At 43.4% G+C, this 27,660-nt stretch overlaps 1 protein-coding gene across 5 annotated transcripts in view; it reads left to right on the top strand.

Moving 5' to 3' along the window:
* The window catches only part of exoc6b (exocyst complex component 6B), a 130,417-nt gene that overhangs the window by 89,645 nt on the left and 13,112 nt on the right, over window positions 1-27,660 (top strand). For 4 of the 5 annotated variants that reach the window (XM_026162784.1, XM_026162787.1, XM_026162786.1 and 1 more), the window contains 2 exons: window positions 19-160; window positions 4,571-4,644. In XM_026162784.1, coding sequence (XP_026018569.1) covers window positions 19-160; window positions 4,571-4,644 — 216 coding nt within the window. Of the gene's footprint in view, window positions 1-18; window positions 161-4,570; window positions 4,645-23,237; window positions 23,591-27,660 lie in introns of those variants that run through there. The other variant, XM_026162789.1, reaches the window with a different exon arrangement.

Genomic DNA, 27,660 nt, shown 5'->3' with positions numbered 1-27,660 from the left:
CTTCTCGCTCTTTCTCAGGGTAAAGTAGCGCAGACTGCGTGCATGTCGTCCTGTAAGCACATCTCCACGTCCCTCATGCAGCTCCTGCTTGACCCGGAGGTCCGACAGATCTCCATGGGCGCTCTGCACCAGCTCGACACCGACGTGAAGGAGTGCGAGAGTGAGTGTCGCAGTGCAAATGTTTGGGCATTTCATTAGTGGGTTTTTGTGTTGAAGCATTTTTTTTTTTACAGAAATATGTGAAAAGGTTTTGTGTCTTTTTGTTTTTTTTCCTTCAGAATGATCGTTTGTTACTTTTCTGCAAACTTTACAAAGTTTATGGTTGGACGTTTGATTTATGTTGACACACGAATTAAGAAGAGAAATGTTTTGTCAGATTACTGTTTTCTTCACCTCTTTGCGTTCTCTTTGTCAGTTTCTTCTTTCTCTTTCATTTTTTCTTTGTTCCACTTTGTTTTTCATTCACACACTCACACGTGCACACATGTACTTTTTAGCCCAAATGAAAGTGAGGAGGCACATCTCCTTAACATGAAATGCATTTTTCTTTGAATTAAAAGTCTTGGAGTCGCACAAAGACATTAATCACACGAGACCGCTTTTATGAAATGAGCTGGAAGTAAGCCATGTTTGCACTTTGCATCTGAGAGCACAGGGGGCGCTATGGAACAACCAATTGCATGGTTGAGGGAAAGCATCTTCGATACTCCCTTCTCTAAAAATCCTTAATTTTTCTTGCTCTTCCATCTTTTTTTCCTCGAATGTCTCCTTACTCTCCTCCTTGTCTCCAGCCTCCTCTCTCCTTCCCATCATCCTCCTGGCTCTCCCCCTCTCTTCCTCATTTCTTTCTTTCCTGTCCCTCCTCCTTCTCCTTGGTTCGGAGCCACAAAGATGCAGAGCTTGCAGATAAAGGCGGGCAGGGAATGAAAGAGCGAGACGCGTCGCTGGCTCGGTTTTTACATGATCAAGGTTCTTAGAGTCACTGAGAGCGTGTGGGTGATGTGATGTGCAGTGACATGCATGCAGTGCTGCGGAGGGGTTAGCAGGTTACAGAGTTAGTTTTTCAGAATGGATTGGGAGGGGTGGGAGTCAAACTGGGAAAAAAGTGGAGCTGATGGTACAGTAGATGGATGGAAGAAAAGGAAAGTGGAAGATGAGTTAAAAATTTAAGTGGAAATGCAAGACAGAATAATGCCTTATAATAATGGGAAAGGGGGTTAAATATTAGGAGAAAGTACTAAAAAAGGAAGAAGAGGAACGGGAAAGGGGGATGAAATGAGAAGTTTAAGATGCATGGACAGTTTGAGTGGAAGAAATGGGGGCAAATAATTGTGTTTATTGTGTTTAAATAAATACACTTAATGTAATGTAAGCTTTTTTAAAAAGTCACTGCACGAGTGCGGTGAAAACAGCAATATGACTAACAAAAGTGTTAAATGTTCAAGAGCAACAAGAAGAAAACTTTAAGCAAAAAGTGGAATAATGAGTGGGTAAAATTAAAGGACAGAACAGATTTCGGGTGAGGGACAGGTGAACAAAGAAAATGAGATTAAATGGAAGAGCTGTGAAATTAATCAAATGAAAATCAGAAGGAGGGCACATGAGACGGACAGAGGGAAGAGCAGAAAGCATGGATGAGAGGAGGGATTAAATGAAAATTAACAGTGAGGTTTAAATAAAAAAAGGAGGAAGTGAAGGAAGAGAGCACAAGAAAGAGGGATTAGAGTTTGAATAAAGGGAGGAATTTCAGGATGGCTAGGGATAAAGAGAAAAAGGAAGGTACAGATGAATGAATGCGATCACCAGGGGAGTGTGGGGAGGAAAAGGGAGGAGATGTCGGATTCTGAGAGAAGCAGAGGAGCATTGATGGAGAGAAGGAAAAAGAGTTGAGGATGAGAGTGTGAAGCTACGAGCATGGCACAGCGGGCAGCAAGCGTTCAAACCCGGCCGTTGACCAGAGGCCGTCAGTGACTGTCGCTGCCACAGAGTGGACGGACACTGGTTAAACTAATTTCTACCCTGAAGCAAAGCCAATGGGAGGGACGGGTACTGTAGACGGACGTGTGACAGGGTGGGAAACTAGCGTCCGGAGTTTATCCACAGCAGCCACCAGCTGGCAGCTACAAAGTGAATCCCGTCGAGTGAATTGCTTTGTGTGGATGGGGCTTAAGAGAAAGAAGCAGAGCATGGAGATGGATAAAGTGAGAATAAAATGAAAAACATTAAAGTCGAGGATGAAAAACGGGGCATCCGTAATCCTGACCTCAAAACTATCCGGGATGGAAACCTGATTTATGAGCCACGTTTTTGTTTTGGCCTTAGTGAAGCGACCATCCCCACTTATCTGGCTTTGGGAACGGCGTCGCGGAGGATGCAGGCTTGTGCTTTCCCATTATCTTGTATATGCTGGGTGAAAAATACAAAATGAACAAGTTAGGAAAGAGTCAGTTTCTCGAAAGCCATCGCCAAGCTGCCTTAGTTCATTTCCAGTTTGCGCATGGACATGTAGAGGGCCAGTCATTTTTGTAAAGCGCACAAGCCACGGCACCTAGGTTAAAGAACTAAGTCATTTTTTTGTACTACAAATGATGCTGTAGCTTTGACGTGTTCAAAGGTGAAGAAGGGAGCGAAGACATGAAGACAAGATATAAATATTACAGGGAAATACATCCAGAGATGAAAGGAGGAAACAAATGAAGCGTGGGAGTTAGAATCAAACGTAGAAGGTGCTACGTGTTCAAAGCAGGTATTTAAAATGTATGTTTGAGATGAACATAAATGTATTATAACCTCCAGGATCTACTCGCTAAAAGAAAACCACAAAAAGAATCAGGGATTTTCAAGAATCTGACCATTTCTTGAACCCAACAACAAAGAGCAGGGAAGCCACTGAGACACAAGAAAACACCTTAGGGTGGAGGTCTGGATGGATGGTTGGCTGTACAGTGACTCCCCTCTCTTGTGGATGTGCACCACCTTAGGCGTAGATTGTACTTCCTTTAAGTCCGCTTGAGGAGATATCCAGGAGTGCATGGATAACTGGTGCCCTGTAATACAGGTAGGCATGCGAATGTCCACAAGGACACTAGTGCTCTTCATCTGATGATGAAATTTATGTCACTTGGACTTGAGCAGACCCTAAAGCAGGGGTGTCGAACTCCAGGCCTCGAGGGCCGGTGTCCTGCAGGTTTTAGATATTACCCTGGGTCAACACACCTGAGTCAAATGATTGGTTCATTATCAGGCCTCTGGAGAACTTCAAGACATGTTGAGGAGCTAATTTAACCATTTAAATCAGCTGTGTTGGATCAAGGACACATCTGAAACCTGCAGGACACCGGCCCTCGAGGCCTGGAGTTCAACAGCTGTGCCCTAAAGGGTTCGTTGAGGCGGTTCAAATGACCTGACTGGCACTGCATGCCAGTTATCACTAGTAGTGAAAGAGATGTTACCCGTGTCCGTTGACAGCAATGATTGCAAGTTAAAAGATGTGTGGAAGTTTGAATGCACAAAACAAGCCAACGTGCTACTCTGATTGTATAAAGTGTAGCGGCATTGGGCAGGAAAACGTTGAACAGGTGGTGTGAAACAGGGCTGTGGCCGGCTTTTTAAGTTGCGAAAGCTTTGCTCGAGTGGCTGCGCCTCCACGTACCCAAAGCACTGCTGTCTGCTAACACTAAGCCTGGAGGAACAGCCGGTGTGATGGGTTTCCTGTTTCGTTTCCCTTAAAGAGCGATAGAGAGCAGGTTTGATTTGTCACTAATTTGAAATATTCAAAAGGGAGCGAGTGGTAATAGTGCTGCTGCCAAGACCAGTGCCTGTTAAGTGACGGCAGAGGGAGAAATTAAGAGAAAGTTGAACCAAGTTTGGGTGGAAGAATCGTTTAAAAGGTTAGCTTAGGCGATGGCTTCAAAGTTTATGTGCGGGACGTGTGTGTGTGTGTGTCTCTGGGGTCAGTGAAGACGGCGGGCGTGTAATCAGTGCTGTAGTGTGTATGGCCTTGTGCTTCTGTGTGTGTCCTGAGGTAAAAGAGATTAGCTACAGGCTGGCTCTGGCTCCCTCTCTACACCACGGCGCTCCTCTTTCCTCTCCTCTCGTTCCCTCGCTTCGGCTTGTTTACTGAGCCAACTGACGCCAAGACCCTAGTTCACACTCCGTACGACCCTGACGCGCACACACAGGCCTCACGTCTGGGTTCAAAATCGAACAGCTAAGCCCTGTACAAGCAATGCGCACACACACACACGCGCGCGCTAGCCTTAAAACTCTGACATTATCTCCTTCACTTTCACCAAGTCTGCATCACCCCAAACACACACACTTTCACAGGCACGCACACACTCTTTTTCAGCAAGACCTAGCGACATGACTCTAACACCCTGCCCTCCCCTTTCCTCTCCCCCCTCCTCCCCAGGCTGTCATTTGTCTGCCAATCTATCCCGATGCATAGCAAATCCGACCAGGTCTTTTATTATTCTGTTTTTCACCCTCTTATTTTTTTTTCCTCCTCCTCCTCTCTTCCCTCTCTCCGGGGGTGGACTGGGGGTGGCGGGCTTGTATTTTCCCACAGGTTTTGCCAGAGCCGGCCCGGTCGCAGGCTTCCAGGGTGACACGTTGCTTCTGGCCTTCAGTGACTTGAGACAAGTAGGTCTTTGTCTCCCTCGTGGTCCTCTCTCCTTCATTTTCTCTTTCTGTGTGTTTTTTTCTTTATTTTTTTATTTACCCCACTATCTTTTTTTTCTGCCTCCTCCTCCTCCCCCCCACTTCCTTGTCCTTTTCATCCTTCTCCCATCCTCCCTCACACTCCCCTCAACCCTCCTCATCTTCACCCTTCATTTGGTTTTCTGATTTTATTCCTTCTTCGTTTTCTCTTCTTTTTTTTTTGTTATCCCACATCCCAGTCGTCCTTGCTTTCTCCACCCTTTTGTTTACTTACTGTGTTTATCTGGAAGTTTCTAACATCTAACATATCTCTACTGCTGCCTTATCTCTCATCAAATTCCTCACACATTCATTGCGAGGAAGTGACGATGTTTCGAGAGAAAAAACGGGAAACCTGAATGTTGTAACGAACAACTGATGCTTTACTGTGGTGAAAGGTTCAAGCATCTTATCTGCAAAGACCCTGATCTGAAGATTCCTCCTGTTTACTCTTTATGTCCCCGCTGTCGCCGAATGCTCGCTCACTGGAGACCAGTGGATTGTTGGGTTTCTGTCTATAATTGTTTTGGGTCTTTAACTTAACCTCTAACCTCTTTGAAGATCTCCCGTAATGATCTCTCTACATCAAAATGATGGAGATGCTCCACAGTGTGCTATTCATCGATTTGCTTTAAAAGAAAAACATTAAAAGTTCGTCTCACTTTTGTAGAGTGTAAAAATTAAACTTCCGTTGCCCCCCCCCCCCCCCCCCCCCCCACACACACACACACACACACAAAAAAACAAAAAAACAAAACAAAACTGAGGTTAACAGATTTTCATGAATGCAACCAAAGATTTAAATCAGACACATCATAAATCATCCACCTCCAACTGGTCGAGGGGGATGGCTTCGCCTTCCTAAGCCTGGTTCTGCCAGAGGTTTCTTCCTGTGGAAATAGTTTTTCCTTCCCACTGTCTCCAAGTGCTTGCTCAACTCCTAATTGATTAGCTTTTCTTTCTATTACTGAAGAGTTTCCACCATACAATATAAGTCACCTTGCGGTGACTGTTGCTGTGATCTGGTGCTATATAAATAAAACTGAATTGAATTGAAATAACCTGTTTAACATTGTGTAGGTTTGCCTTTGTTCTGCTAAATTGTTCAGTCTGGGCCTGCATTCAGGGCCTCTGGGAGTCCTTGCCACTGAAGTCTTTTACACACACATCCTTTGGGTGTCGTGGGGCGGGAGCTTCGTGGATCCGCGTCTATCCATACTGGCTCTGATTGGGATCAGTGGACTTGAATGAATGTCTAGTCAAGGTTCAAGGTTCTTTATTTGTCACATGCATAGTTATACAAGTATAACACACAGTGAAATGTAGCCTGACACGCTCCTCGACATGTGCAAAAAATCACCAACACCTTTTTCGTGTGTTCTTTTGAACAGTTTGGAAGTGATTTGGTTTCTCACAGCAGTCTCTCAGAAGAACATTGCAACAAGTGTAAGAAGATAGTGAGCTTTATTCTGCTTACCTGAGTGTTGTAGTTGATTGATGCATGAAGTTGCATATAACATTTCTCTGATTACGCTGCAAAAGCAACAAAAACATTCAACTTCACCACAACCAGAACTGCCCCTGAGAGGTGCTGACTTGTGATCTGCTGCCATCAGTGTGTAAGTGAATGGGTGCAGACACGGGTTTCTGCTTCATCTGGGAATCTGCAGCATTTTTACATATTTATATCGACCACATCTATAGACAGTGTCCCACATTTTGACTGGGTTTACCTCACAGAGATCCCTGCTGAAAACCCACAAATGAATGATCAGAAAGAGCAGCAGCTGAAATAACAGTTAAAACCAGTTGTTGCAGGTAAGACACAGGCGGTAAAAGGCCTAAAGCACCAGAAACACCACAAAAAAACAACTTCAGCCTCAGTTTGTGTATATGAGAAGTTGGAACACACAATAAAGCTGTCAGGATCAAGGCCAGTGTTTAGGGCTGGTTTTAGCATTAGTGACGTGTCCCGTGTTGTCTCTTTTGCCCAGTTTCTGACTTTCTAACACACGTCGCTGAAGCGGCCTTCATATTGCGCCCTGTGGCAATAAAGTGGGTCCGCGAGCCGGATGCTGAGAAACAGTCGAGTACAGGAAGCGGCCCGATTGTGTGCTGTGGGCGTCTTGTTTTTGGATCCTGGGAAAAACAGAGCGGGGGACAGAACTGGACAACCCCGATGAGAATCCAGGACGCTAGGCGAAGTTGTGTGTGTGGGTGTGTGTGTCGATGTCACATATTAACTTTGCGAAAAAAGCATTTGGCAAGCCGGCGCCCACGTACGTGCGCGAGAGCACGCAAACTTGTGTTTGCCGTCGCCGTTTCCGAGGCTCTGGCGCGTTCGTGAGTCGCCGCCGAGTGTGTGAAACTGAAGCGCCGTTTGTGTGTCTGTGTCATCGCTGAATGTGTGAAACGGGGCGGAGAGCCCGACTAAAACGTTTGTGTGTGGCTTTTCTGGCTGCTGCGTGTTTGTCATAGTTGCTGTGAAAGTGTGTGTGTGTGTCAGTCCAGTGAATGTGTGAAACAGGGCGGAGAGGGAGTCAAAGTTTGTGCTCGCCTTTGATGTGTGTTTGTTGTTGTTGAGTGTGTGAAAGTTGGTGGAAAGTGTGTGTTTGTATTTTTGTGTGTGTGTGTGTGTGTGTGTGTGACAGCGGATGACGGATGGGCCGGCAGGACGGAGCAGGGGACGATGAATGAGGTGACAGACAGAGACGGATAGCCCTTTATCCCTCCGTCACAATCCCTCTTTCTCTCTCCCTCTCTTCTCTTTCTCCGCCTGTCGGGATGATGCAGTGCCTCTTGTCCTCTCACTCGGAGGAGGAGAAGGAAGGGGGGAAGATGGGGAGAATGAGAAAAGAAAAAATTGCATTCATCCGGCATTGATGTTTACTTCAGCTACCCCCCTCCTTCTTCTCTCTTCTCTCCTCCGCTCTTTCCCCATTTTGCTCCCACTGCCCGCTACCTCGTCCTCTTCCTTCAGCTCCATCCTCCTCCTCCTCCTCCTTTGTCAGTGATCAGAATCAGTCGACTCTTTTAGCGTTATTCAGCTCCTTCGCTCTTTTATATCTCTCTCCTCCTTTGTTTTTCCTCACCATTCTTCTTATATCAAAAGAAAGAGCATTCCTTTCCCCCCCAAAGCTCTGAACGAGCTTTCATACGTGACGTCGGTGCGTACACATCTGCCCGAGCGCATCTTTTCTTGTGTGTTTGTGCGAGGGTCGATTTTTCATTTTCCTGTGTCGACTTTCGTATGTTGGCGCTCTGTGAGTGTGTGCGGGTCTTTGTGCAATATGTCCGTGTGTGTTTGTGTGTGTGACCTGATTTTTGAATGGCCGATAAATCACGCTGACGGGTCCGTTTGTTGGGTGGTCGGGTCCCGGTGTTCTGGAAGGATCCTGGGTCCTGGGACAGGGCTGAGACAGGAGTTCCCCCAGGACACACACACTTATGCACTTTTAGATACTTGGATGGACACACACACACACACACCGAGCGCGTACAATCGATGTATACGGGCAGCTCAGACATATGTCATACCTGCAAAAAAAGTTTTTTTAACACCATTAAGCATTTTCTTAAAAGTACAGCCTGTTTTTAACTCAGTATCTGCATTTTGGAGCAGATAGCCACTGTGAGGATTGGGGGAAAAGGCCATGTGGGACAAAAGACTTACAAGTCTCCATGTAAAGATATAATAGACGTACATGTATAAACTTTTCCGATCAGAGAAGAAGGAAGAAGGAGGATCCCTGTCAAGGTGCTGTCGACTGTCAAAATTTAGCTGGAAGCAATAATCTTGTATGCTCTATCAAGTGTTTTCAGCTGGCCCTTTTTTAAATAAATCAGTAATAAGCATTTGGGATTTTTCAATAGTCAGTGCTGCAGGCACATTTCAGTCAATACCCCCCAAAATTAAACTGTATCCTTACTGATTCCTGAAGGCAGGAGGTCTCGAGTTGTGTTTGGTCAGAAATACGTCCTTTTTTTATTGTGACAAAATGAAGAGAGAAACATGAGAAAAGTAAAGTTTTTTTATTCTTTATACAGTGCAAATTCAAACATAAGACCCAGGGTTCCAAAATTGACCTGGCAAAGACTCTGCCCATTTGACAGCTTGAGAAAAGGATTACATAGGTCCTAAACTTTTTTTGTGCATTTTCATATGTCTGAAAGCTCCTGTAAGTGTGTTCGTCCTTTTCTTCTTCTTCTTCCTGCTGCTCCCTTTAGAGGTCACAAAATCGGGTCATCTGACTCCATCCCTCCCTATCCCTGCTATACTCCCAGGTCACTCCAACCCTCTGCATGTTTTCCTGCACTACATCCATGAATTTTCTCTGTGGTCTTCCTCTTGCCTGGCTCTTCCATATTCAACACCCTTTGCCCAATATATCGACAATCCGCCCTCTGTAGATGTCTCTTGAAACTTTGATATTTCAGCCACAAAGATGGTGATTTCTACCCCCCGCTTCTGGCAAAACCCTGATGTTTGTGTGATCCTGCAGCTGCTAGTGTACATGCAAAGTTGGACACAATGACGTTAGTTAGGCCCTTAGCCTCCCCCTGGAGCGTAGGCCATCCACTGCTGCCTGCCAGCGCTTCGCTGTGAGTTTGTCATCGATGCTTCTGTAGCAGTTAGCTGTTTATAGAGTGCGGTTGTTGGTCCCATGCCCAACCGTCCTACTCTCTCATCCTGGACCTGGGACAAGGCAGTGGTGGAGTTTTCCCAAAGATTTGGGTTGATAAGGTTGATTTGTGTTGGGTGCATTGCCTTCTTTAAGCAGCTATGCATCAAATTAACTTAAACAAAGAAAGAAACTGTCACTTTTAGTATTCATAATTTGCCAACTTTGAGTCCCACAGTGAAACCACTGCAGGCTCCAAACAAGACAAGTTCATGCTTTTATCTGCAAAATCACCAAAAAAAAAAAAGAAAAGGGGAAAAAAGGGCAGTGTCACACCAGCCAGAATTCACATTTTCATGGCACACTACTCAAGGCTGTCTAGAAAAAGGCTGATTCACTGTAACAACAAGCTTATCTAAGTTGTCAGCAGCTTTCTCCTCTTCCCTATGATTGCTAAATAATTTGTTGAGCGTAGGAGGCTGATTGTGTTGGTGTGTGTATTCAATCCCCAGGTTGTACTTTTCCACAGATCCTATCAATCCTCCTATATTTAGAACATTCAGAAGTCTGTGGTTGCTTCAAACCTTTGGCTGGCCCTCTGGTGTGTGTTTGTGTTGCGGTGTGGCTTCCCCCCAAAAAAACGCTTGCAACAGTGGAGTTCCACTCATCCCCTTCTCCACTCGTTCATACGCCAGGCATGCATTCTTCCACCTTCAGCCCTCTCCCGTCTGTGTGTGTGTGATTGGTTTCATTCCTTCGGTTGACCACAGACAGTCAAATTCCACCCATTCATCTCCTTAAAAATAAAATGTCATTTCTTTCCCCTTTTGTTTTTTTTTTTCCTTTTAAACCATCTGTCCATCCATTTTTTTTTTTTTAACTGCTTACCCAGGTCAGCTGCCGATGGGTGGGTGGGGGGGGGGGGCACAGGGCAGTGCAGTTGAAAGTTGACCAACTCCATATTTTTATTTTAGGATTCGACTAATGTAGTGTTGCATGATTCCCAGTTCTAAATCATTCATATTTGTTTAATAATTGGGCCTTAAGTTCATCCTCTGTCTCCTTTTAAGTCAGCTTTCTGCTGATTGGCTCCCCCTCCCAAAACGTTTAAAAGGAGGTGGGTCTTCCCTGATTGTGACCCTATTAAGGTTTTGCCTCACAGAGATTTGAAACGTTGTTAATGTGTTTTTAAGAGTTTGGAAAAGACTGGACTTCTGTGAAGACTTTTCAACCGAGAGGCTTCTTTAGTTCTAAAAGAAAAAGGTGGAGAGTCCCAGATATTTAAACACTAGTGGGGATTGTCCCCTAGAAGGTAGCTGACCCGCTATTAATCATGTGCCTGATCGCATGAGCCAAGGTTTGAAAAAAGGCGGTTTCGTAGTGAAACAACTGACTTTGCCTCACTTTATTATGCAACCTATTGAGGTCACCTGACGCAAAATGTGAGTGGGGGTTAAGGCACCTGAGAAAGGATCTCCAAAGTGGATTGTAGGTGGCAAACAGTTCGTGTCGTACCACCCCCTCTGTTCAGTGATGGTTGTTCACAGTGAGCCAGAACATTGACACCCTTGAACGAGTAACCTTTAACCTTTAGGTGCAGATGAGTTCATGCTCTGCTGAGGTGAGTGGCTGCTTGGTTTCTCCAGTTTAGAGGTCCAATGGTCATGTTTCATATGAGAGTCCAACATTCAACATTATATTTCCACATGTAAGTGGAATGCAAACCCAAAATACAGACTCGGATGTTAGAGTGAATAAACAACAGCAAATTTTTATTTGGTGAAAACAGCAAAATGTGCAGCATTAGGGCAAACTAAGGTTTTTAAACAAACTGGAGAGTAATCCGGAGAAAACAGCTGGGGCAAAATAAGAAAAAGCAGACATTAATCACACAACACAGGAGACGACTAACTAAAACTACTAACTAAAAATTTGAATTCTCACTTCGATGTTCTTTGTTTCTGCTCTGTGCTTCACTTACTGGCACCTTTTCATTCCCTTTAACTTCATTCCCTGTCGCTGTCCTTCTCACTCCTACCCCAACTTGTAGTTCTTTCCGTTGTACTTGTCACCGTCTTCCTTAAATTATTCCGTCTCTCCGTCCGCCAATTCACCACTTCACGTGCTGGATTTCAGCGGTCAACATATCACCCAGTTCCCTTTCTAAGCACACACACAGTCGTGCAGACTTTCAGTGCCGTCTGCCCTGTGTCTGACGCTCGCGTCCATCCCGAGCATTACCTCACGAGGCTTCCCCCCTCACTCTCCAAAAGCAACATGTCACAGCATGACGACTGCTCCCCTTATCCCAACTTTGTGTGTGCGTAGATTGACTGGCGTGGCCAGTAGCGATTATCCAGTGACAGGATAGCAGATTCTCCCCCTCTGTGTGTGTATGTGGAGGCAGTACACAAGCTAAGGGAGGCAATGAGGCCCAGTGGGAGAGGAAACCTCCATCTCACCTCCTCCTAACCCAGACTGACAGAGCAGTGGGAGGGAGACGGGAGAGAAGTTTGGAAAAAGGGAAGGAGTGATGGAAAGAAACGAAGATATGGAAAACACAAGCTGAATGTATCAGAAGTTCTATTATTTTTCTGAACTTGCTATTTTGATCGTCTTAACAGTTTTAGGAACTCTGTCACCTCATACCCCCGGGGCAGTCCTTGTAATTTCTGCTGTCATTAAGTTTCTTTCCTGAAGGTTAAAGCCATTAAAGATGATAGCGAATGATAACAGTATGAAATTAACTGTGAAAGTCCTCAGAGACTTTCATTTCCAAAAAAAACACAAACTGCAAATGACGTTAATGCTGCAGCTTTACCTCATGACCTCATATCTCGGATACATGAAGCTGTTTGTATTCATCTTACTTTTTGGGTTTTGCTTTCCTCTGTCTTGTTTTCTTTTACCCATCTTTTTTTCAAAGTTTGGATTTGAAGTGTCTAATAACGTCACATTGAAGAAAAACAAAGCATCCTTTCCTTTAAATGTGCGCTTTAACTTTAAATTAAGCAAAAAGTTTGCTAAACTAAGTTTTTGTTTCTTTTAAAAACTAAACCAAGCCTGGCTTGACTCACGTTATAAATGCATACGCTGTTTATCCCAGATCAGAAGTTGGAGACTTGCAAAATAACCCTGATTAAGCTTTTATTCATGGGACGACTACATGACGATAACCTCACGTAGTGGATTAAATTTCACGACGTTTCAAAAAACGAGGGTTTGTTTCTTCCTCGGAGAAAAGCTCTTGGCTCTCATTCAGGCCTGTTGTATCAGTAAGAAAAACAACTTGTACAGAACAAGGTCGTCCATCAACACGGCAGGAAGCCTTCACTTGATTCCACCACAGTTTGTTTGTCGACTCATTGTTCCCCACTGGAGTGCACATGCTACTTAACGCTCCCCGCTTCCTTTCAAACGTGATACGCTCCTGCAGGAAATAATCCCTCACAACCATATTGTCTTAGTAACTTTGTTTATGCTCACATCGTTAACCCGAAACTTTGTGTTGATCATATCAGGTTTCTCCTTAGTTTTGGCAAAGTTTTTACTTCAGTCCTCGAGACGGGGATAAATGAATTTTCATTTTAGCTACTGCTAAGCCTGTAATATGTCAGTGTGATTTATTTCTCGAAGTTTGATCCACAGTCTGTCTTTAGCCAAGTTGACCTGAAAACTACACCCATATGGGGAAGAATGAGAGAGAAGGAAAGGAGCGCATGATGTTGGTGAAATAGGGAGGGTTAAGTAAATGTTCTGAGGTAGAGCAAGTAAGGTAGAAAGAGCAAAAGCAGGGGTTTTCTTACATTGTTATGCGCTGAGTAGGTGAGTTGGTAGGTAGGCTGATAGATATAGTAATGAAGGTGGATATATAGATAGATGGATGGGTGGGTAGATGAGTCTTTTCTTTCTTAGTTTTAGTTCAGTTTTATATTTAGGAAAAACACAATTTAACTGAAATAAATTGTTTTTGGGTTTTTTTTTCAGTTTTATTTTCTAAATGTTATTTTTAGCAAAGCAACAACAGGACAGGAGCTGCAGATGCAACAAGAAAAGCAGGACACGCTGAAATCTTTTATTAAATATTTTTGTTTCATGTCACTTTGAACTTTGAACCCAGGTGTTGTTTGTTTGTAATAGTTCTGTAATGTTAAAATGTGCTTATAATCCTAAAACAACTACCACTAATAATAATATTGGTGATTGTAATTCTGGAAATTTTTGACCACTGTTTCATCCTGATGCTGCTGCTGCTGATGATAATGATGATGATGATATAATGGTTATAAGGATGATTGTAATTAATGACAGCAATAAAGAGCAAAAATATTGTTGATCACAACAATAATACTGATGATAAGAAATTAAAGACAGTTTTAAATCATAAAAACTTACTGAAACTCAAATTCAGAACAAAATAAATACAAAAATAATGAATGAAACTAAAAAGACTTAGTTTAGTCAGGAACAAGATTTAACATATCATATATGAAATGTTAATTTTATATGCTGTAAATTTAATGTAAACAGAAACCGTAGAAAGGAAAGAAAGACCTACTAGTGCACGGGAACTAGACATCCCTGAAGCTGCTTTATGTTCTGCCGTTTTGTTCCCATTTGCTTTTTAATGTTTGTGCTTACTGCTTTGACAACCTTCATTGGCTGGAAACTGAAAAGCAAGACTCCATATGAACACAACGCTTTCCTACCTCAAACTCCGTTTGAGCTGTTGACCCCGTTTACCCGTTTATTGCAACGTTTTACCAGGTCGTATGCTGAGGCTTGCTTATTTGGTGACCTCTCTTCACTCTTTGCGATGTTTTCACACAAGAGAAAGATGCCGGGGAGGGCGACGTGAGGCAAAAGGTAAAGAGAAAGTGAAGGATTAAGAGAAGGGTAGGACAGAGGTGAGGATGAGGACAGGAAGAGATAGACGAGGTCAGAGGAGTGGAAGGAGACAGAAAAATCTGCTACCATCACATTCCTAAGAACTGTGGTCACGCTGGGACAGCTGCAACATGGGCGTGTGTGTGTGTGTGTGTGTGTGTTTTTAGGAGTGTGTGTGTGTGTGTGTGTGTGTGTGACAGGTCAGAGTCAGGAAAGGGACTGCTGACAAGACCAGGGTGAACCGTGTGTGTGTGTGTGTGTGTGTGTGTGTGTGTGTGTTAGGGTTGAGCAGCAATGACCGCACATGCAACAGGTTCACCTCTGACCTTTCAACTCCTCACCAGACTCAGACGGATGGGGAAAGAGGAGAGGACGAGCACGTAAGGAAGATGAATGTAAGGGGTGGTGGGAGAAAAGGCAGAGATGGCGAAAGTACAAAAATCTTAACAGAAAGGCGGAAATGAGGGGGAAAGTTGATGCGCAAGACTCGATGAGGAGGAGATGAATGAGTCCAAAGGAAGATGACGGGAGGAGATGGAAGTGGAAAAGAGAGAAAGCATTCTGGCCCGATTCTGAACTCACCGAGTGACAAAACGAGACATGAATGTGTGAAGAAAAAAAAAAGTTGATGGAATGGAGCAAAAAAGCGAGGGATTGCAAGTGAAAGAGTGCAGTCAGGTGAAAGTGATACGGCGAGTCGAACGGACGGACAGGGTGGTCTCTCTCTCCACTGGTCTCTCCCCCTGTCTCTCTACCTCGCTCCCTCTCTCTCTCTCATCGGGAGGCTGACACTTCTCTTCATCCGTTTGACCGGTCACAGAAGGGGGGATGAATAGAGGAGTGGAGAGGGGTGAAAGAGCGGGATGAGCGGAGAAGAAAGGGGCCGAAGAGAGGATGAGCAGCAGACGGACATCTAAATGCTCGCCTGCCGATCTTTTGGAAGAACGAGCGTGCAGAGGCCGACACACAAACAAAAACAGGGATGCGAGCAGTTTGCACAAAATGCAGCAACACATTTGCTGGTAGTTGACATCCATGCGTGCAAACTTGGGTGTGGAAACGGGGGGGGGGATGCTCTGAAACGTTGCTTTTGTTAGCCCTCTAAAAACTCTCAAACACAGCAAATAGTCCTCCGTGATGATGGCCAACAGCTTGAGAGACTTGCCGTGTAACCACGCAAGCTCGTCCTGGTTTTCTTGCGGAAACCTTGTCCTATGTTTCGCCCATGTTTTGTGTCACTGATCTTATGAAGTTAAAACTTAATCTGCTGACTTTTTGTTGTGGAAATATTAACTTGATAAGCAGGTTATGTGGTTTTTAATGCTGTAAACATGATTCTGTGGTTCTGGACTCCTTTTTGAAACCTTAATTTTTTGTTTTGTTTTCTTAAAACCTTTGGGGGTTGGTGGAAGATCTCTGTAAAAGCTGGATCTCTAGTTACACAAAGTTATTTTCACTAGTTTCCAAGCCCGAAGGCCGCAAGTGCCTTCAAATCTATGGGGATTAAATCACCTTTGGCATGAAAACAACTAAAGAAAAAAAAAAGAGAGAAAATGCAAAATATGACTGCAGCTCTACTTTCGAGTGATTTAAAAAAATGTTGCATGCAATATGGATAGCAGTTAAAGGCAAAATGAGTTGGTGCTTACAGTCTTCCTACTTTAGTGCCAAACCTTTAGGTCATCCACCGGTTGTGAGGAGTAATTTCCCTCTCACTCTCTCCGTCTCTGATGGTCTCATCTGCTTCTGCTCTTCCTCCACTTTCTCTAAATTTCTGCCTTAAAGCGTGATTGCTGGGCATCATGGGGGCTGATGTCTCAGACACAGAAGCACGCATTCACACGGTTCACAATAAGTGCAATATAAGGTCAGCGGGATAAGTAGTGGTGCCAGGGAGGGGTGAGAATCTGCCGTCAGCCCCCCCCCCCAAAAAAAAAGACGCTTATCTAATGGATCTGTCTCTCACACAATTCTCTCCTTTTCCACAAACACTGAAAGTCTGCCGCATACACCTGTCCTGCCTCTTTGCTTCACACACATTTCTGCTCTTCCCCTCTTCCAACAGGTTCAGACCATAATAAAGCAGCCTGCGATCCTGTTGTGCTCGAGATAACGCAGCAAAAAGCGGCTGCTGCTCAGACGCGAGTGTAAGCTGTTATTTATCTGGGAACGGTCACTTAAGTGTGTGTATGTGTATGAGCGTGTGTTTCTCGGCCCCTGTCTCAACTTCCTGTCCTGTCTGTGGCCAGCTTTATCGGCGTGACAGCAGGTCAGGCGGTGGTCACGGCAGCAGGGGCTATTCACTGACCTGATTGGACGGGGTGGGGAGCGCTGGCTCTCTACTTCCGACCAATGGTCAAGTAGCGGTCAGAAATTGGGGGGGGCGAGTCAAGGTGGCTCAAACTCTGATGAACGCAAACACACCATGAGCTCTCTCAGACTTTGATAAATAGCTTCACGCACGCAGTCACAGATGCAGACGCGCACACGCTGAAGTGCCTTTTGTATATATTTTGTTTTTAATATGCACATACAGTGGCCGCGCTGTGACCCGGTCAGGTCATTGTTCTGCGTTATCAGTCCCGACCTCTCCGTCAGTCTCCTCCGATATGACCTACATGTACACCCCTTCCTGTGTGTGAGAGAGTGCGGCTGCGGTCATTCTGTGGTCAAACCGAAAAACCCTCCAACAGCTCTCACCTTTCAACTGTTTCCTGTTGTTCGGGGGGAGGGTTCGGAGAGCTGCAGAGCGATGCTGTGAAGTCTCATTTTCCTGGATCTACAAATTAGATTTTTCACAGCAGTTAAATCATCTTTTGAAGACTAGTCCGGGGGCGAAATTTGACTAATTGCATGCACATGCTCGCAAGCCTTTGTCACGTGTTCCAGTTTAACCCAGCAGTGGCTTTTTGGAGGTCGGGACATCTTCGGATTTACCTTTTAGGTTTCCTTATTCACAGTTTGGGAGAAGCGGCTCCAGCTGACTAAAATATCTCAGATTTATATATTTATTTATTTTTATACTTTTAACATTTTGTTTCCTACCTCACTGTCTGCTTCTAGACTTTTAGACTAAAAACACCATGTTACCAGATACTTTTGTCCTTAATGACGACGCTTTAAAGTTAACTGAAACAGGTTAAAGAAACTTTTATGGACATGAAGAAATGTTGAGACTAATATAAAGAATAACAGCAAAAACAACAGAACTATCTAGTAAATTGACTAAAATGAAGAGGTTTCATGAGCTCTTCTAAATTTAGTGAACCTTTCTCAAAAATGTTACTCCTCTTGGTTTTTTCTTTAAGATCCTCTGAAGATATGTTTTATGACTTATTGTAATCTCATTTCATCATTCATAAAATCACTATATCTGCAGCAGCCCAAAGGAAATTTCACCTGAACTTAAACTTCCTTTATTATGAGAGAAGAGGTGTTACATCCAGCTTGGGTGTAGCTGCTGCTATGGATCGTGTGAGATGATTATCAGACCAAAAATACTGAAATGTACTATTTGATACATTTGCAACATCTAAAGCACCAATAAGGGAAGAGTAGATGAGCTGCAGTGGATTACATGTCAGTGTTGAAACCTTATTCCATAACCTAACGTGTGGAGTTCAGTAACTCTGGAAATTGTGCAGCCTATGAGAATTTGGTCAGATAGCCTCTATTCAACCTGCATTCCACCTTCATAATTGAAAATCACACTATTTAAACACACGATGTCTCCTATGTCTCGCCACCATCCCCCTCCACTATCCTGGATACTACACCTTGTAAAGTGAAAAACACCGGATTGATTGAGTGATTTGATTTATATTTATTTGATTAATATTTCAGGTAAATCTACGTGTAGCATGCTAGGAACTCCAATTGTTTTACCTTAACACAGGACGTTTAGCTCAAACCTGCAGCATACACCTGGTCTTTGGGCCAGATTGAGGGCAGATCACATTCTTGTCATAGGCAAATCTCTCTGAAGTTTTCTTTTAACCAGACCAGGACCATCTTCTGTTGAGGGCCTGTGTTTTAGTCAGGCTACAACACAGAGTTCCCCTCAGGTAAATGCATGCTGTCTTTTGGAGCAGCTATGGTAAAAATTTGTTATTAAATTCATTTAAAGGGACTCGGTCTGCATAGAAAAATGTGAAGGAATTGCAGTGCAGCGTTGTATCAAGACTCTATCAAAGTCTAATAAATGGACAAACCTCACATGAACTCCTGACCCAGGATTAACCTCTAAAAATAAGTGTGTGGACCCAAATTGATTTTAAGAAAGTGGCTGAGTTTGAATCGACCTTTTTGAAAAAGTGCCTGAATCTAAACTGAGCTCAGAGTGCAGCTAAAAGCTGCTGTTTTTCTAGCCTGTTTGTTTTGGAGTATTCTGTCTTTATTTGCTTTATCAGCGCACAGAGCAGCTCCCAGCAGGCCCCTCTTGACTTCAGCCTGCACTTGTTTATCGTCTCCCTGTTTCTCACTCACTCGTTCTTCCTCCTCCGTAACATCTAGTTACCCTCCGCCTGACCTCCTGCTCTCCCTCCTTTCCCTTGCTCCACCAGTCCTGTAATATTCCCCCAATCATTCTTTTTGAGTTTTCTCTCGTCCCTCTCATTTACCTCCTCTCATTCTCTCTCTCTGGCTCTCTCTCCCCACTTCGTCTCTGTCCATGTATGTCTCTCGCTCGCCCTCTCTCCGTCTGTGCAGTGTCTAATTGACAGCGCAGACCCCTGGTTGAACCACCAGCACTCTTTTCTCATTTTTGTTTCTTTTTTTTTTCCTTTTCTCCAGCAGTCATTCCATTTGAGTCCTCTCACTTTTTTTTAAAGCAGGTCACACAACTTCTCTAACACTCCTGACGAAGAACAAGGGAGGATGAATAGGTGAGAGAAAAGGTGGGGACAAGGACAAGATGAAAGATGAGAGGAAGGAGGGGACGGATCCTGAAAAGCTCGTTCTTTTAGGGTAGCTCAGAGTTCAGAAGCATAATTCATTTGGCAGACGTGTTCCCATTCCTCTTGCTATATTGTGTTGTTGAACTTGAGAAAGCTCTGCAGCACTGTCGCCTTACAGGAAGCAGGAAGATGCATGACATCTTCTTCTTGTGCTTCAGTGGGTTTCCTCCAGAAGTTCTGCTTTCTCCTGCCCATCTTGGTGGCCCGAGGAGGTCAAACGCACTTCAAGTTCAGAAGTGTAATTTATTAGTTGCAAAAGCACACAAAAGGCAACACAAGTTGAGTAAAACAAAAGGGAAGTAGGTCAAACACCAAAAGCACATTCAAAAAAACATAAAAAGCTCATAAAACACAACAGAAGTGACTTAGGGGAGACAATAACGCGATGGGACAGCTCGGGCAAACAACTAATAGCAAACATTTATGTACATCAGAGAACACACGTTAGCTTGAATTATCACACTTCTTTCAAGTATGTCTCAGGCACGATGATATCCCCATATTGGTGTCCTTCCTACATCGCCTTAATAATGCTGGTCCAGGATCAGCATTGAAAATGACCAAGCTGTCTGAGCATTCAGTTAGCATCCAAGAACTTGGCTAATGCTTTTAAAAATTGCCACTAGGAAACAACTGTGAGTAGCCCAATTTTGGCTAACAGCAAACACAAATTGATAATATAGTTATTATATTGTATATAGGTATATTGTACAAAAATGGTCCCAGGGCCTGCCAAGGGTTTTAATAAACACTTCAAATGCTTGCCATTTGTTACAGAAGAGTTTTTATGTCTTTTCTTTTTCCTCCACATTGAAACTCTGACATCACAACACTATGATTGGACAGTTGTTGTTGATCCTGGACCAACATGATGATGATGCAGGAACAATATCAACATGGGGATAATCAGTGTCTCGGTGCAATCCTTTGCTTGTCTCGATTTCTGTCACTTCTGTTGCATTTTATTCAGCTTCTTCTGTGTTTTGTGTGCTTTTGCAGTAGTTTTCTGTTCATTGGTCTGAAATTACATCAGGACATGTCTGAACTGCAACCCTTTACTGACTGGCTTTTCTGTCTGCGCATGAAAGGTTTTTTTGTTTGTTTTTCTTTTTAAACAGTAGCTGGCTTTCCACAGCCATGGTTTTGCTTTTACTCCCAAGAACAAAGACCATCAGCCTAATACTCTGAGCCACAGCCTGCTGAGCCTCAGGAAGTAGAGCAGTTTGTCTACCAATCTGAATCTTGGTGATTTCTTGTGGTATCTTCGGGCAAGATACTGAACCCCAAGCTTCCCCCAATGCATCCATTCCTCGTTTCCTCTAACGTAGATCCCTCTTGTTCATTCATTCCTTACCTCACCCCACCACTCCTGCTCGCCCTCCTTCTCCAGCCTGCTGGCTCACTGACCCAATAATGATTCTAGAAGGTTGTTTACGTTAACAATTTGTGTAATATACCTTAAAGTAAACATTATTTTTACCAGCTAATGACGGAAATGATTCAGTGAGTGGCTGAAATGCTGCAAGCACTAAGAAATGTTCTCGATTGCAAGCCACACACCCAGAGTTTAATGCTTCTGAACTTTCAGAAAGTACCATCCCCCTGAGCAGACCTTTATCCCTGCAGTGGAAGCACAGTGAGTCCATTCAGAGGATTCTCGTCACTGGTAAAGGCTTGTGCAGTAAAAAAGCAGCTTGTAGCATGACCAGGAAACAAAAAACTGCATTTCACAGTCATCCTCAACAGATCAGAGTATGTTTAGGAGCCAAAATCATATCCGGAAATGACCCACTGCTGTGTTTGTCTTTGTAGTGAGTATAAGGATATAAAACATTACTGAAACTGGTCTAAAAGAAACGGCTGTCTGAACAAACAGCGTGTTTAATGGTGAATTAAAACCATTTAATTCTGGTCACATTTTTCCCAGTACTTGTGACTCTGTGACACAAATACAGCAGTTGCATCATTCATGTGGTTTCTTTTATTTTTTTTATTATTGTAAAAATAATTTTTGTGTCTCCTTAAAAAAGAAAAACCTAAACATTGAATTCATTAACCTAAAAAACAAAGGCTTTTTTAAGGCTTGAGAAATTCTGAGACATTCAAAGTAATTTAAATAGTTTACCCAAAAGCCCCTGGCATTAATATCACCAAGCAGGTTTGCTGAACCATCAACACTCATTATGTTTTGCAACTGGGATCCCCTGAGCCAATGCACTGTTTCCTTTCTGCCTTCCTAGTGACGAAATGGGAAAATGTAGATTAGGGCCGTTCCACCCAACTAAAACCAGTATCAGGGAGTAGTATGTGAAGAAGTAAGTTTTCCTCAAGGTGCCCCACATCCTGCACCTTCCAATGTTGATATAAAGATTTTCCCGTTGAATTTCATTAATTCAAGAAAATATCCATGTTTGTTCATCAAACAGCATGAAATGACAGGTAACTGTAGAGATTTCTTTCCAATAAAGGGAACAGGCTTACTGCCTTTCACCGTAGGCACCAATCGTGCTTGGTGACCCGTTTCTATGTCAGTGTTTAAAACAACAACAATCGGTGATTAGTTTTAGACACTGAACCCAGCCTGATTTGCATGCATTTCGGATGATATGATCTACATCAGGGAGTGCAGATTAGCCCATAACATTGCAAATCAACTTGTTGTTGATGTTAACAACAATTCCTTTGTGTTAATGTTTATCCGGGGCCTCGACCAAACCACGAAACCAAGCAGTTAGCATCCAAATCCCTAATCACTGACGTTTTTTTTCCCCTTCAATTTTGATTATTGTGCAGTTGATGTTAAATTTCATTCAGAGTGACATGAAAAAAGAAGATCTTAAAAATCTAATTTTGCCTCCAGCTGTAAGAACCCTGGTTACCAATAGTAACCCACTTGCAGCTTCTCACTTGGCTGCTAGTTTGGTTAGTGTCCGAAAAGTGGAAAATTCATGGATTGATATTCGTCGTCATCGACTGCTTCCAGTCCAAGCATTCATTTACTTATATGAGTGTTGTAAGTGTGCTAACATGAGCAGGCTGATAAAAATATACTTGTGTACATCAATCTTCTGTAAAATAAGCAGGTCAGAAAATCAATTTTATCCATTTGCTGCGGCTTCTGTTTATTATTCATTTACTGGCAAGAGCCAGGAATGGGTCACTGAGCAAATTTAAACCATATTCTATCTGAATATCAGTCAGATTCAAATCCTCCTGTATGGCATACATCTAGCATGATTAAAGTGCTTTTGAGCAAGCTTCTCTTGCACACTTCTGGCGTCTCTGTGTGCGTGTGGAGGAAGCATAAGATAGCTTCCCTCAGGGAGCGATAACGTATCAGGATTTTATCTGCACTTTGCTTCGTGCACATGGCGAGCAGTCGACCTGCAGTGGATAAATGAAGTGCAGTGCGCACAGCGAAGCAGTATCACAGCGGAGGTTGTGCTGCGTTGTGGTCACTGGCAGCAGCGTGCTGCGGCTGTGGAAACGAAGCAGCAGGCAGATGTACAAAGATACAAGCTTTTGGTTTTAATTTAACTCCTGGCCCTGCAGTAAGAAAGTGAAATTAGTTCCCTGTTGCGAAGCGATAAACATCCAAGTGTGCTTCATTCCATTCATAGCTCGAGATTGAGCGATAGTGTTCGAGCTGGAGGGTACGGGGTTATGTGTAAGCAGTGATGGAGGGCCTTTCACATGCTGACATGAAGTTAGAAACAAATGTTGGTTGAATACGACAACAAAAAAGAAACCAAGAGGAAGAAGTTTCTGTTTGGCACTTAAAAAAGTAAAAGTGGAGGTGATAGTAGCTAGTCAGTATAACCTCTGCATATGACCTTTGACTTCTTACTTACAGAAGTCAAGAGCTGACTTAAGGGTTTTCCTGCAGATTGTCAGTGGGACTCTGTGGCAGATAAGATTGAGCACGCTGGTGTCTAAGCGGACTTTCTCACACTGCATGGGACATTGGTGCTAAAATCGTCAATAGATTTTCTCCCTGCAGCTTCTCACAGCTGCTTTTGTCTGTTTCAAATTATTTCAATGAAATCTTCTGGGGGCTTTTTTTGTTTTTCAGACAAAACAACCAAATGAAGGACATCACCCTGGGCTCTGACGAATCAGAAGAAGCATTTTTCCTCCGAAATGATAATGAAAGTATATTATTTCCAGACTAAAAAAACCCAACCACGGCAGGATATTTGTATGTTTGTTGTTACATGGTTTGAATGTAAAACCTTTTATGTGTTTTTGATGATAGATCATTATTCACTTTAGAGCAAAAGAACAAAAAAAAAGGCTTCCAGCCATATTGGCTTCACAAATGTGATCATTTAGTGCTGTAATGCAGAACTGCCAGACTCCCAATCTATGGGTCATATGCAGGCTTATTTCAAGTCTGCCAAACTAATAAACCCACTGCACAAATGACAACTCTAAACGTATGTTTCTTTTAGTGTAAATAATCACGTTTTAAAATGTTCACATTTAATGAACCATCCATTCACAAAACAGCCTAAGAGTTGTCTTAAGGTTTTAACCCTTAACAGCCTACTAGGAGTAACCCTTGAAGTGGTTCCTGTCATATTTCAGGCCTAGAATAAAATTAATGGGTTTGTGCTAGACGGTGAGGGGGGGTCTCTGCCTATTCAGGTACCCTTGGAAAAACCTGGAAACTATTCTAATGCTCTTCAAACCATCTCTTTATTGATATATACAGAGGTCTCAAAACACGTCATTAACGTTACTGGGGAAGTCGTCAAATGTTGTGTGCATGGTGTAAAGAGTTAAACACTTGTACGAAGGCACCTGGACTGGGACTTCTTTCAGGTTCATGAATTTAATTTCTCATTCTGGAGGCTTCTTCATGTCTAAAGATTGCTGAGCCCCTGTCACAGTAATGACCCACACCTCAATTCACACCATGTGGGTCACACGAGCCATCACAACGGTATTACAGGGTGGGGTCGATGACTCTCACCTTAAAAGGGACAACTGGCCTATTAATGCAGGTAATGCTGCTTTATATCCGGAAGTCGGATGCCGGAGCTGAGAGTGACATCACTCCCGATTTGAGCACATTCCAGTAATACAACACTAAAAGCAAGAATTTGTTCTCCTCTTAGCAAGGTCACACATGTGACACAATAAAGAATTGTGCTTCATAATAAAAATGCTAAATGTAAAATCATTATAACAAAAATACACAAAAGCAAGTTTAAGAAGATGAGGTTTGAGCTTGTTTGTATTTAGAAGAGGAAGAAAGTTTAAGAGTCTGGAGGCTGCTGCTGCAAAAGCTCTGCTTCCTTTAGTTCTCAGCCTCGTAGCTGCACGGCCAGCAGACCCTGATCACATGACCTTGTGGAATTAGCAACAGTGTGACACGAGAGTAACCTCGAAGCGACGCTCTGAATAACCTGCAAACGTTCTAGTGAGTTTGCTTAAACAAATGAACGATGGATTACAATAACTGCATGAATAACAATCTGCAGTTCAGAGGGAGACACAGTGGCACTTAACTTGGGAGTATTTCTTAAGTGACAAAAGCAAGAGACAACCAGAGATTGAACATGAGGATCGGTGCAAGCGTCACCAACAGTCAACCCAAAGGTTTCTGATCATGTGCATTGCTACCATCTCGGATTGTGGGGTCCGTGGGACCGCTTCCAAATTCTGCTCCACATCTCACCTTTAACCCTAAAATCTGGTGCAGAGTGGAAGCCAAAAGTATGGATTGTGTCAGGAAGAAAGCAAGGAGCTGAAGGATGACAGACAGCTGCCGTTGTTTTTCATGCTGAAGGTAAAAACTGCTTTCTCAGGCAGGACGACCACCGTGACGGGCAGGTGTCGAGATGCTCCCTCATTATTTTCCGCCTCAAATAGCCAGCATGTCCTCGCCTCCTTTTTCTCTTCTGTCTGACCTTAAACATACTCCGGACGCACAGACCTAACTGACAGGTGTGGGGGTGGTCTTTGTGTGCTGATGGTGACCTTTGAACTTTTAAGTGAAAAGAGGACTTAGCGATGAAGCTGGTGATGGACAGGTGTCAAAGGAAACGATTTAGCCTTGGAACAATTTGAAGCATTTTCTCTGCTTTGCTAACCTTTGACCTTTTAATCTGCTGAAAGTAAAATGTTAGATAACAAAAATCTTTCACTTTCTCCCACAAGCAGAAAAGAGAGAGAGATTATATAGTGCTGTGAAAACGTAATTGGTTTGTTAATAATCAAATTGTTTTGGAAAGCTTAGTTTAATTTCACTAGCCACACTCAGGCCTACTTATTGCCCGAACTGTTGAATCAAGAAATTACTTAAGTAGAGCCTGTCTGATAAAGTGAAGCACGCTAAAAGATCGCAACACATCATGCCATGACCTAGAAAAACCAAAAGCCATTTTTAAGGCTTTGGGCCTCCAATGAACCACAGTGAGAGAAATTATCCACAAATGGAGAAAACGTGGAGCAGTGGTGAACCTTCCCAGAAGTGACTGACCTACCAAAATAAGGTCAGCGTTCACAATTCAACAATAAGAAAGAGTCTGGGCAAAAATGGCGTCCGTGGGAGAAAACCTCTGCTATTTAAAAAGAACACAGGTCCTCTCACATTTGCCAGAAAACGTCTTGATGATCCAAAAGAATTTTGGACAAATATTCTGTGGACAAGTTGTTGGAAAATTTGAGTCTAATCTAGTTTAATTCTAATGTAAAACCAATGCAGCATTTCACAGATTGAACATCATACCAACAGTCAAACATGGTGGTGGTACTGTGATGGTCTGGGGCTGCTTTGTTGAATCAGGATGACGTGCTGTATTTGAGAAAACCATGAATTCTGCTCTGCACCAGAAAATCCTCAAGAAAAAGGTTCAACTATTAGTTTTTGTCCTGAAGCTCAAAGACACAAACTAATAGTTTAACCTTGGGTTATGCAGGAGGAACACACCAGCAAGTCCACCTCTGAAAGGCTCAAACAATTCAAATGAAGGAGAGGCCTAGTTCAAGACTAAAGTTTGACATCACAGTCATGCTCAAAAACCCTCCAATGTCTCTGAATTGAATGAAGAGTGGACCAAAATTCCTCACGGTGATGAGTCGAAGGAAAAAACAGTTATCACAAATGCTTGATTGCTGTTCTTGCTGCCAAGGGTGGCACAACCAGTCATTCGGTTTAGAGAGCAAGTAGGTTTGGATAACTATTTCTCCTTTATAAATGTAAACATCATTTAAAAACTGCATCTTGTATTTACTGGGGTTATCTTTGTAGATTATTAAAACGTGTTTGATCTGAAACACGTGTGACAAATATGCAAAGAGATATGAAATCTGGAAGAGAATAAATACTTTTTCCCAGCACTGTACGTGCAGCCTGGATGCTAATTCCACTTTATTCCTGTAACAGGGATCTCAACAGTGCCGCTCTTGCTTTTAACAGCACTTCACTGGGAATAAAGACAAGAGTGATCTCACATTGGGTGACTGACGCACGACGGATGAAGGCGGTAGATTTGGATTGTGGAGATGGACGGTGCCAAAAGGGCTGCTTTTCTTGATAAAAGCCTGGTGCACTTTCCCTGCTTTTAGCAACCTTTGACCTCTCGCCTGTCAAATTTTGAGGGGCACAGAGAGCTAATAGAGCTGTGAGACGAGTGTACAGGGAGAGGGAGTAAGAGCACTGGAGCTTAAAGAGCAAGGGATGAAAAGTTAGAAAGCGTTACTTATTATCCAATATGGTGCATTTTTATTCATTTTCCTCTCCCGTGTAAAGATGAATGATACTAAGTTCACACCGCTGGGTCACAAATTTGTTTTCTTCATAGCCGAAACATTACATAATCACAACCTAACTGTGTGTGTGTGAGTGTAAACATGATGAATTCTGGGTGACCCTGACGTTTGGCCATTAGCAACGGGAACACGGCAATTCCCCAACGGTCCCAAACAAATAAATCCTGCCTGCAGCCGGAATAACCATTAACAAGTCTGCTAAACACTGAAGAAGAGGAGGGGGAGGAGGGGAGCGTAGACAAATCTGCGGATGGTGAGGGGAATCGAGGAAAGATGCAAAGGGGGGAGTGTATGGGTCAAGTTAACTTGGGAGAAAGGGAGAAGGGAAAAGATGGGGATGGATGTGAGGAAGTTGAAGTAGCAAGTGAAAAGCTTGAGGAGGTAGAGAGGGCTGAAAGAAGGGGAGGAGAACACAGGGAGAGTGATGGGGAGAGTAAAAAGGTGGGTGAAGAATGGAAGTTGGGTTAAATGAGGAGGATGAAAGAGATGGAAGTGACAAAAGCTGGTGAGGACACGAAAAAGGAGGGATAACGAGGGAAAGAAAGGATGGAGGGCATGGAGTTTGTAGAAACAGAGAGAGAGAGAGAGAAAGGGGGAGGGGTGGAGAAAGAGGGAGGGAAGGGGGTTTGTGGGTGAGGGATTACGAGAAGTAAAAGAAGCCCATTAGCGGAGAAGAAATGAGAGAAAACAAACAAGAAATGTGAGGGCAACACATC

Source organism: Astatotilapia calliptera, chromosome 3, assembly GCF_900246225.1.
Source record: "Astatotilapia calliptera chromosome 3, fAstCal1.2, whole genome shotgun sequence".
Lineage (NCBI taxonomy): Eukaryota > Metazoa > Chordata > Actinopteri > Cichliformes > Cichlidae > Astatotilapia > Astatotilapia calliptera.
Note: the sequence above shows the minus strand (reverse complement) of the source record. Positions and strands in the feature narration are given on the sequence as shown.